The sequence below is a fragment of the Oreochromis niloticus genome, linkage group LG5 (genome assembly GCF_001858045.2).
Source record: "Oreochromis niloticus isolate F11D_XX linkage group LG5, O_niloticus_UMD_NMBU, whole genome shotgun sequence".
In the NCBI taxonomy this organism is placed as follows: Eukaryota; Metazoa; Chordata; class Actinopteri; order Cichliformes; family Cichlidae; genus Oreochromis; species Oreochromis niloticus.
In genome coordinates, this window is record NC_031970.2 from 23194370 (window position 1) to 23206057 (window position 11688).

The 11688-nt window shown below is 39.7% G+C and overlaps 2 protein-coding genes across 2 annotated transcripts; both read left to right on the forward strand.

Annotated features, from left to right (window-relative positions):
* Positions 1-665: 665 nt before the first annotated feature.
* On the forward strand, positions 666-7537 carry fkbp11 (FKBP prolyl isomerase 11). The gene is made up of 6 exons (XM_003441469.4): positions 666-1031; positions 1121-1183; positions 5718-5805; positions 5928-5961; positions 6084-6154; positions 7285-7537. Exons 1-6 carry the CDS (start codon positions 903-905, stop codon positions 7491-7493), a joined length of 594 nt encoding a protein of 197 aa, XP_003441517.1. The 5' UTR covers positions 666-902; the 3' UTR covers positions 7494-7537.
* A 1767-nt stretch (positions 7538-9304) lies between these two features.
* On the forward strand, positions 9305-11054 carry LOC100700449 (40S ribosomal protein S26). Its single transcript, XM_003441470.4, has 4 exons — positions 9305-9455; positions 10346-10523; positions 10610-10740; positions 10958-11054. Exons 1-4 carry the CDS (start codon positions 9351-9353, stop codon positions 10991-10993), a joined length of 450 nt encoding a protein of 149 aa, XP_003441518.2. The 5' UTR covers positions 9305-9350; the 3' UTR covers positions 10994-11054.
* Positions 11055-11688: the final 634 nt, after the last annotated feature.

The window sequence follows — 11688 nt, forward strand, 5'->3', positions numbered from 1 at the left end:
TCAAGGAGGTCATTTATGTGAAATGTGCAGTCAGCTGAGACTGAAGAAGTCACTTGGATGTTGACCTAACACCTCTTCTCCCACTAAAAACACTACGTCCAGATGAACAGAATGAACTACGTACATGGCCAGTCTTTAGCCACGTACATAAAACACGATTAGGCAGAACATGGATGTCCATCTTGTCCATCAAGATGGCAAAGCAACATGGCGGCTTTCACAACCCAGTGCCCGCTCCCATGTGTAATTTCAATTTGCTGGAAGACGTAATTACACACTAATCAGTGTGTATTTATGAGTACAACATTGATTTCTTTTTTATTAAATAACCTAAAAATTACTTACTGTACCTTTAAAGCGTGGCATCTTAGAAAAAAAAGAAAAAACAAACAAGACTTTCGAGAAAATTTCTATTACCATACATTATTTAACATCACTTCCGGACTAAAGCTGGGTACTACCCATCACCCTCACGTTTCCTGCAGTTTAAACCGGAGGGCAGAGGGAGACTACCATCGACGTGGCGTCTGTAGCGGAGGGGTGTTTGCTCTTCAGCACGCCGACTCTCTCCAGCATGGAGCAGCCACACAACAGTGAAGGAGGAGAGCCGTGCCGAAGCTGCGCAACACCGCCCCCCAGCGCCTCTGCAGAGTTTCCGCTTGACACCCACGGCAGCCTGATGGGATGCATGCGGAATGTTTGAGGCGGGCTCTTTTGGAAGACCCAGGTGTTGGGACGGCGTCCAGCAGCTATTAGAGCTTATCGCTACAGTATTACAACACATCAGCATTACCTGGCGCTGAGCCACTTTGGACGCAGAGGTCGACGGGCACGGCTTTCTCACTCTCTTTAGCTCTGCTGCTGAGTGGAGAAGACTCCTACACGGAAGTTGCTGTTGTCGGATGGCATCTCTTTCCCAGAAGTTCACAATGAGGACGGGCGTTTTTCTGCTCCTTCTCACGGTCTTCACCTGTGGACTCGCGCAGGTAGAAGACGATGACGCGCCCGAGGAGCTGCAGGTGGAGACTTTGGTGAGTATTACAATGCAATAGCAGCAGCTCTAAAACAACTGCAGCCACATAGATGCATGAGTGTTAACAGCCAACTCTTCTGACCAAAGGTGAAACCCGAAACTTGCTCCATGCTTTCCAGAATAGGAGACACGCTGCAGATCCACTACACGGTGAGTCCACGGCTGCTGATGTGTATCGCTTCACTGAGATTTGCAGGGAGAAAAGCTGAGTGCGTGCGCGGTTCTTGTATATGTGGCACCGTCTGCGTGAACCATGTGGACCTGCGCGGTGTTTGTGTATTTTCGTACACACGTGAATAAAACAAAGGTTTTGCGCGAGCTGAACGGCTTTGACCGTCAGCTAATGCTTGTCTGTGTGGCTTAAATGTGGTTTTATGTGTAGATTCACTCTGATTTTACTATGGAACGATGGGGCGGTGCAACACGTCAGCAGTAGCAGTACCAAGACCACAGCTCATAGTTTTGCCACTCAACACGAATACAGAAACTTAATGATTAATTATATAGATTTAAAGTGGATCAAAAATATGTAAAATCGACTTTTTAATTTTAATTTTCCTATTACAACCCAGAAGTCCAAACTTAACTGCTGCAGTTCTATTTTTCATCCAGAATAATAATTAATATAAAAATTAGTTTGTTGATGCCTCACAGGGAATTCTGGGTACACATCCAGTGTGTGTGGCATTTGCATGTTCTCTCTGTGTACTCAAACTTCCTCCCACAGTCCACAGACAAACGTGTTAATTAGTGCTGACCAGTGCTGATGCATAATATCCGCGTGGGACACATGGCTGCAAGAAACTTTACATGGTCTTGACCTTGTGTCAGTTTATCAGAATCCCATTACTTCCATCTCTGAGATCACTGTCCTCTGCCAAGTGGTCTTGGGCCTCCAACACGGGTCCATGTTAAGGCAGCAGTTGGTCAAGTAGTGACTTTGAACTGGCCCCTAGGTGTGGATGTGAATGGTCATCTGTCTCTCTGTATTAGCTCTGTGATAGACTGCCGACCTATCCAAGGTGCACCCTGCCTCTCGTCCTATAACACCTGATATAGACTCATCTTGAATTAGATAAGTGGAAGAAATAGATGAATAGATAATAAAAATATAGATAATAAGAAAAAATATCATTTATATAGAACTTAAAAAAAATCTTGTGCTTCAAAGGTGGCAACAAATTAAAACAAACATGGAAAAAGACAAATAATAAAAGCACAAAAACTAGAAACTGTAAGCATCAGTGTTATACCCATAAAATAAAACTGTATACAACAAGAATTTAGGCAATTTGAATAGAGAATAAAACATTTGCTACTATGTTACACCCTGATTACTCAGTTTAGGCACCTGTAGATGAAAAACATGTTTATTTGTTATGAATCTTTAAATTTACATGTTGTTTTGGGGCTTTTATTAATTTTGATAAAAGCTGCAGCTCTCTAGTTCACCTGGTGTTAAAACGACATTCATTAAGAGATCAATTAGACTCTGAGTGCTTTTTAATTGTTAATTAACGCTTCATGATTTAGCTCTTTGTGGATTCAAGTGACACAGATGGGACAGGATTGCTTAAATGAAAATGTGTTCAAAGGTTTCTGCTGCAGGGAAATATTTAATTCTTCCATGTTAAGTAGCTTTTATCTCTTTTTCCAGCTAAGCTAACCTGGCTCCAACTTCTTATCTAATGGACCTATGGAGCTTTTATGCAATTTTCTGCCCCACTGATTGCTAATATCGTACACTCCTCTCTTATATCTGGTTCTGTTCCTTCTTCTCTTAAAACTGCAATAATAACTCCAATAATGAAAAAGAATGGTTCAGATCCCTCCAATCTAAATAATTTCAGGCCAATTTCAAATCTCCCTTTCCTAGCAAAAATTCTTGAAAAGATAGTGGCTGCACAGGTTCATCATCATCTCATTGGAAATAACTTGTACGAACAGTTTCAGTCCGGCTTCCGTTCATGTCACAGTACAGAAACAGCCCTAGTAAAAATCACCAATGATCTTCTGCTTGCAGCTGATTCTGGACTTATATCCATCCTCATTCTCCTTGACCTTACAGCAGCTTTCGATACTATCTCCCACCGCATCCTCCCTCACAGATTAGCATCTATTGGCATCAATGGTACAGTACTCGCCTGGTTTACTTCTTATCTCTCTGGCCACTCACAGTTTGTTCAATTACTCCCTCACAGATCAGTATCTACTCCAGTTAATTCCGGTGTACCCCAAGGCTCTGTCCTGGGTCCTTTACTTTTTATCATCTATCTCCTACCCCTAGGTAATATTTTTAGGAAGCATAACATCCAGTTTCACTGCTACGCAGATGACACCCAGCTCTACCTATCCTCCAAACCCACAGCTACTCTCCCACCCACATCCATTTCTGACTGTTTAAGTGAAATCAAGGTCTGGTTTACTCACAACTTTCTTAAACTTAATAGCAATAAAACAGAATTCATTTTAATAGGCACCAGATCAAAACTGACTACAGTTCCAACCAGTCTTTCGTTATCCATTGATAACTCTGTTGTCACACCCTCCCCTCAGGTTAAGAGTCTTGGTGTCATTCTCGATAGCACTCTGTCCTTCACAGCACATATAAATAATATCACTCGGTCTTCCTACTTACATCTCCGTAATATTAACCGTCTTCGTCCCTCACTCACGCCACACAGTACCACCATACTTGTCAATGCTATTGTGTCAGGGTTTCTGGGTCGTTGACCCAGTATTTTCAGTTCGTCCTCATTGTTTATCTTCTGCCTGTTTCACTTCCTGTTTTATTGTGTTAACCTTGGTCCATGTGCATTATGTTCAGTCCTCTTCTCATTTATCGTTAGTTCATTATGTTCAGCTGTGTACTCACCAGTTTCTAATCACTCCTCACTCAGCCTGTGTATTTATGTTCCTCAGTTCAACCAGTCCAGTGTCGTGTCATTGATGTTCTCGTGATGTTAATGTCGTATGTTCAGATCAGTCAGCCAGCCATTCAGTTCTTCAGTCAGTCGTCCACTCAGTCAGCCATTTCAGTTCGTGTTCTGTTCATCCAGCCTGCTTTCAATAAACCCCGATCATCCTGCACCGTGAGTCCAGTGTTTGGGTCATCCTTTCCTCGCCTCCACACACGACACCCCTGACATCTTGTCACATCTCGTCTGGATTACTGTAACTCTCTTCTCCATGGGCTACCTCATAAATCCCTCCATAAACTGCAGTTGGTTCAAAATACAGCTGCTCGTATTATTTCCAGAACTAGATCCACTGAACATATATCACCTGTTCTTAAACAGCTCCATTGGCTCCCAATTCACCTCCGTGTCAATTTCAAGATCCTGCTTCTCACTTTCAAAGCGCTTCATAACCTCGCTCCTCCATATCTATCCGATCTTCTCCATACATACTCACCCCTTCGTACACTCCGCTCTTCTTCAGCTTCCCTTCTGTCAGTTCCACCTGCTCGCCTGACTACCGTGGGACTCAGAGCCTTTAGTTGTTCTGCCCCGAGACTTTGGATGCACTTCCACTTGCTCTACGGACCACACACTGTCTCACCTCTTTTAAATCACTACTCAAAACCCATCTGTTTAGAATTGCATACACCTGATCTGTCTTAGGCCATTTTTACCTTGCTCAGTTTTTATATTTGCTTTTATACTTTTATGACTGTTTATGTCTAAATTTTATCTACCATGTTTGCTATATATACATTTTTTTTAAATGTTTTTTATGGTATTGTTTACGTGCTACTGTAAGGTGACCTTGAGGGTCTGAAAGGCGCCTATAAATAAAATGTATTATTATTATTATTATTATTATTATTATTATTATTATTAAAAATCAAAATATTTCAAATCCTGTAATATAAATGTGTCTTACTTTGCTCATATCTGACTCATATTTGGTCATTCCTTTTACGAGTTAACATTATAGAAATTGATATATGGTGATTTTTTTGCAGAAAGTTGCATAAAAGCTTTATATATTCATTAGATAACCAGCTGAATAAACAGGAATAAGAGCTAGTTTGTTTTTTCAGAAGTAACAAAATTTGCTTCTAACATCTGTAAGTGATGTGTTGTGGATGTGTAGAAAGCTGGAAGGCAGATTTTGTTACGTTAGCTCCCTCCTGTTTTCCCTCTTAGTGCTAAAGTAATCTAACCACAGACATGCCTGGCAATCAGTCTTTTCATCTAACTCTTAGCAAGACAGTGAATTACAAAACTGTCAGGACCTTCCTTTAAGGTGTAAGCGCCATGGCTTATATTCCCAGACATGGATTAAGACGAGTCCCATACGAAGAACCTTTTGCAATAGAGAAGTTAATTAGACATCTTTTTAGGTTTGGCGTAGACTTAATCCACATCTGGGAAACTCACCAAATGAGTTTGTCTTCTTATTGCATCAATAACACTCAAACACACATATATACTTCAGGTTTTCCACAAATTTTGAATGACTTCTTGTATTTATCTTCAAAGCTATAAATCTGTTTTGCGGTTAAAAAGACAGTGTCTCAGACTTTTTTCACGCTTCTTTAAACTCAAACCCACCTCTGTAAAATATGCACCCACTGTACGTTTGACTCAGAAGTGTAAACACAGCTAAGCGGTGAAATCTCTCAGCATTTCTTTTTAATTCTCAGCACCACCTCACTCCTCCTGTTGAATGTTTTCAGGGTAAACTGATGGATGGAAAGGTGATTGACACATCTTTATCCCGGGATCCTCTTGTTGTTGAGCTGGGGAAGAGGACAGTCATTGCTGGTAAGTTAACAAATGATGATCCTTAGGAGCAGCTCTGTCAGACTGATTAGCCTATATTTGATAATTAGTGGTGGGCGTGCTTTCTAAACTGACCGAATGTTTCTGTACAAATTTCATATAAGGTCTGGAGCAAAGCTTGGTTGGCGTCTGTGAAGGGTAAGTGAATAGCAAACCAGTTAATTCACCATGCATGCCGTCACAAATCAGAAATACCAAAGTGGATAGTTTTGAAGTGAATCTGAGGAATGCTTCATGTATGTTTCTGTTTTCTCATTCAGGCAGAAAATCAAAGCCACTATTCCCTCTCACCTCGCATATGGAAAGAAAGGTTACCCTCCAACAATTCCAGGTACTAGACTAGAAATATCCTACAGCGCATGGCAGTATGATAAATATAACACCAATATCATATTGCCATATGTATATAATATAAAGACAAATTTGGAAAATCCTATTGAAAAATCTTATGGGTGTCAAATCCAGAGAAATCTCTTCCAGGACTACAGCTTTAGGTGATCTGTTAAAAAAATGCTGAATGGGTGACAGATGAATGACAAAACAGCAAAGGCAACTGTTTCCATGACGGAGATTCAAGACGCTTTACTATAATTATGCAAGCATTACAATATGAAGACAATACTCCCTCATGTGGTGCAAAAACCTAAATAACATAAATACTCTGACAGAAATATAAATACAAAAGAAATATATAATACGGGATAGTATATATAAATATATACTATCACGTATTAAAAAGTAAAAAGTTTATACACGGTGATGACGACAAGATGACGGGTCATACAAAGTTTGATTAAAGAATTAATGATTTACAGGAATCACATTTGTGTCCACGCTCTCTGGCACCGTCATCCAAACACCATAAAAAGAGATCATTTGTCCAGTAAAATATATGTAGATAAACAGCTGATAAATTAAAGGAAAAAAAATATAGGAGGCATCTTAGTAAGCTGCTGTGCAACCACACATCTGAATACCAGGTTTCTAAGATGTACTTGTATTACCCATCAGCCGTAATAGGCTGTCACCCTGTTGGGCGGGTAGCATGGACACTATATTTGTGAATGTCATAACTCATGAACTGACCATCAGTGGTCAGTTTCAGTGAGGTGCAGTAACTGAAGGCCTTCACTCGGGGCTTGTCTTGTTGAGAGAGTCTGATCATGCCCTGAGGATGAGCTGCACCCCCTGTCTAAGCCTTTCTGCTACATGTGGGAAACGATATCTTCTGATGTGTCCTGATTTGATTCTTCCAAGTTCATTTCTGAAAACATATGCATAGAAGCACTGCGTTGCGTGGAAACATTTCATTGCATTGTTTTTGTTTCTCCAGTTAACTTTTTCATGTTTTTTTTCCCTTTATTTTCTGAGTCATGTAACATATAATCATAAACACGCAGATATAACCTTTAAGAGCTTAAAGTTTTGCAGAATAGTGACTGTGATGTGGATCTGTCCCAGGTAATGCTGCTCTCGAGTTCGAGGTGGAGGTGATTTCACTCTCACAGCAGACGCAGTGGCAGAGGATGGTCAACGATGTGTTGCCCCTGGTGTGTTTGGCCCTGGTGCCCACTCTGCTGGGCTTGGTGGGACTTTACCTCTACAAAAAGGCCAGTGCCCAGAAGGCTAGCAAAAAGAAGGCCAAGGATAAGAAGAGCAAGAAGAAATAAGGACAAATCACTGAACTATTTAAATAAATGTTTTTTTAATTGAACTTGTTCTTTATGTTTGTGTTGAATTGAGATGAGATGAATTTAGAGTAGGTCCTTGTTCATTGGCAGTATGCCAAGACTTTACAGGCTGTTATGTGCTGAGTGTCCTCTCAGGACAAACAGAAAATTACAGGTGAAGAACCTGAAACTGACAGTGCTTGTATCTGAACAGGCTGTTTTTAGGTGGTTAGGCTCACACTGTATTCAGATCTCAAATCAAATGTATATGTAGTCCATACAGCTCTAAACATACATACAGAAGCACTGCCCTGCATTGATCTGACAGGTGGAAATCATCATGGGGGCAATTGAAAGCAGAGAGCAGCAAATACAGTGAAATAGAAAAGTGGAGTGTGTGGGTAGGATTTTTTTTTTTTTTTTTTAAAGGAGGATATTTTAGTTATGAAGTACAAAAGCAAAGACTCACAGGTCAAATGTTAGTATCTAGTGAATGTGTCCAGATACACATCGTATCACCATCCCAGGTGTTGACTGTCATAATCCTGATAAATTTCCTAATAAATTTGTAAACCTACAGTTCGGTCACTGAAAAGAAAGATCACATTTACTTTACAGCAATACTAATTTGGACAACTGGTAAGCTGTAAACCAATGAGACAGCAGACTTTTAGATGTTTATTTATTACAAAAAAACCTAATTTGTTAAAAGTTATTTCACCAGAACAAGTATAAAGGGATGGTTTAGAAGCACCTGCTTCACATCCTCATGTAAGAACAGCGAGTTTAAATCACCCTTATTTAGTGTTTAGTGTTTTTTTTATTTAGGCCTTTTGTATGAAAATGTTTTAAATAGTCTCTTTTGCAAGGACCTGCTCATTTGTGTACAGAGAAAGGACAGGAAGCTTTGAAAGGTGTCCACTGAATAGGCTTATGTATAAAGAAACATTAATTAAAAGCTAAATTGTGGTGTGCCACTAAGAGATATTCTCTGCAGTACTGATCATCATCTAATAAGTCTGTAAATAAATTTGGACCATTTCTACTTTTTGAAGATAACTCACATGAAACCCCAAGAACAAGTTGTAAAAAGAGTCATGCGGACCTCAATCAGAATACAGTCTTGGAAAATTATTCTGTGGTTTTGTGGTTATGTGGTATTATCAGCATTTCCCCTGGTTTTCTTTTGAGCACTACACTGTCCTTTAAGCACAGTGACTCATAATGTCGTGTAGCTTTATTGCAACTACACAGCCCATTTTGGTCCAGCTGAACACAGTTTCCTGGAAATGAAAGAGTTTTGTGCCAGTATAATAATACAATACAATATAATCATGATGTAATATAGTAATTTAATACAATCTTGCTGTCAGATTAAGTAAATCTCTTCAAGTACTGGTGTTATTATCCATACTGATATTTATATAGTGAACTTAAAGGCCAATTTGCTGTGAACCCCAAGTTTTATATATTCATACATGTGTATATGTAGAGATATATATAGAGAGAGAGATAATGTGATTAATTAATTTGACTCTCATTTCAATAACAATTTGAACCTGTTGTTTTGTCAGACAAATCCAGTTTTTAACGGGGTTTAGTTGCAGGTGAGCTTGTGTTATGAACCGGCTAGGCCGATGACACCGCCTTTCCCGTTCCAGCATTGCCTTAACTGTTAACTCCGTTCACTCGGGAGACGCGCGGAGTTTATTCGCGTTTTGATATCCCTCCGCGAATTTAATGTTGTTGTTTTTGTTATTTTTCAAGAAAAAAAATCTATATTTTTCCTTTTGTTTCTGCCTAGTGCACAATAGCCACATTTCTTTTGCAAATATTGAAAAGTAAAGCAAGACATCAATGGACTTCGTCATTTTGTTCATAACATTTAGAGGGCGGAGCATCCGCACTACTTCTCACGGTGCAACCTCTTCCGGTCCTCTTTCCAGCTTCCCGTGCAACATGGTGAGTGTGTTTCACTGATAGCCGAATCGTGAAAACAGAATAAACCTATGTTTTAGTCGACTAGTGGCACATAATTACATTTCTTTGAGTATTTTAATCCCACGTGTAAGTCACAAAACTGAGAATTGATATTAAATGTCATCCTGGAAGATTTAAAATTAGTTTGGGCCTAATGCTAGCCGTTAGCACGCTAGCCATTTTGTGCATGTGTTCCGTGTGCTAGCAAAGGATAACGACGGTGCAGCTTTGGGCTGTAACATAGCTAACAGATGCGGCGAAAAAAAAAGCCACATCACAGTGATTGACAAAGCAATCGATAAAATATAACGGTTCATGGTTTAAAATGTGTTTTTCAGTAAGCGCCAACCGTGACCTGAGTCAGTCGTAGCGTGTAATAGTGATAGATTGATACATGATTGTACATAACTCAGTAATGATTAAATGGCTCGTGATTGATAGCATTAGTTCATACGTGTGTGTGGAACTAGATTGCACGTGCATCAGTTTAATGATGCGCTTTAATTGGCGTCACACAAACGTCGAGACGTTATAGTAATTGTGAACGTCAAATAATATGCCGAGATATCATCAGTGAGCTGCTGTTTATAATTTAATACAGATTTCATTCAGAATAGACTGCCAGTTTGAAGCAACTGCTTTGTGGCCAGCGTTAATAACTGGTGTGGCTGGGTGGTGGTGAAAAGTTTTGAAACCAGTGCTGATGTGGGTTTTTAAGGGGACACCCGATATATTCTTCTGATTGTTAATTGTTTCCACCTTAACACACAGCGGAAGTTTTGAGACTGCCTAACGTCGCCCTCTGTTATAACATTTGACTCAGGTTTATTGTACTTTGTTGTCGGTAACCCTGATTATTCTGTTTTTTGCAGACCAAGAAGAGGAGGAACAACGGTCGTGCTAAGAAGGGCCGTGGGCACGTGCAGCCCATCCGCTGCACCAACTGTGCCCGTTGTGTCCCCAAGGACAAGGCCATCAAGAAGTTTGTGATCAGGAATATCGTGGAGGCAGCAGCCGTGAGAGACATCTCGGAGGCCAGCGTCTTCGACTGTGAGTGTATTAACTGTACTTAATTTCATAAAACCCCCTTTTCATCTCGATGATTTGACTCATCTGTACCTTTGTCCACTCTGCAGCATATATTCTGCCCAAGCTCTATGTGAAGCTGCACTACTGTGTCAGCTGTGCCATCCACAGCAAGGTGGTGAGGAACCGCTCCTGTGAGGCCAGGAAGGACCGCACCCCACCACCCAGATTCAGGCCGGCTGTAAGTACTATTTAAACACAATTCTTACCTCCTGTTGTGTAGCTCCATTAAGTGTTTAGAATTATTTTTGTATAGCACCTTTTATTAGGTGGATAATCTCACTACTAATAACAGGAACACAGAAATATAACGTCATTATATAAGTATATAAAAGTGGGTGGGCAAAGTTTCATCTGTTGTTACACCTGTTTAATCTAAGAATGTTTCTCTTTTACAGGCTGGTGCACCAAGAGCTCCTCCGAAGCCCATGTAAAGCAGAAATTGAAAATGCTGTAAACCTGACAAATAAATGGAGAAAAATCTTTACAAAAACATGAATGTGTGAAGCTCATTAATTGAACCATGTTTACTCATAGGAAAGACAAACTGCTCAAATATTTTATTTGGAATAGACTTTTTTACAGTACAAAACTAACAGTAGCTTAAGATCAAATTACGCAAATGCAAAATTACATATGATACATTTAAAAACGCTCTGCGGTTACTTAAAGCAATATCAGACTACTTAGCAGAGAAATGCAGGTCAGAAAAACTGAAAGGAACAAAGTGCAACAAGGAAAGTTTAAAAACACAAAATACCACAAAGCTGGAGTTTATTTTTGTAAGTATAGGCTTAAACTGGAGTAGACAGTTTATTTGGTTGTCTTTAAGACTAAAATATAAAAGTGGCTGGGTGTCAGCTTAGGAGCAAACAGCATTGGTACCACATGCATCAGGTTTAAAAGCACATTACCTTTGTAGCACACATGAATTAATGGTGAATTTGCTCCACTAATAATGCAGAACTTGTTACTTAAATATTACTTAAATATACAAATTCTGTCAAAGAACTGAACCATTGAATAGAGTAAAACCTCTTTACTTTTAATGTTTTTGTGCAATATTTCACATAAGGTCAGCAAAACTGGATACATCAAATACGTTATTTCAGTATTTTTCTTTGGCTCC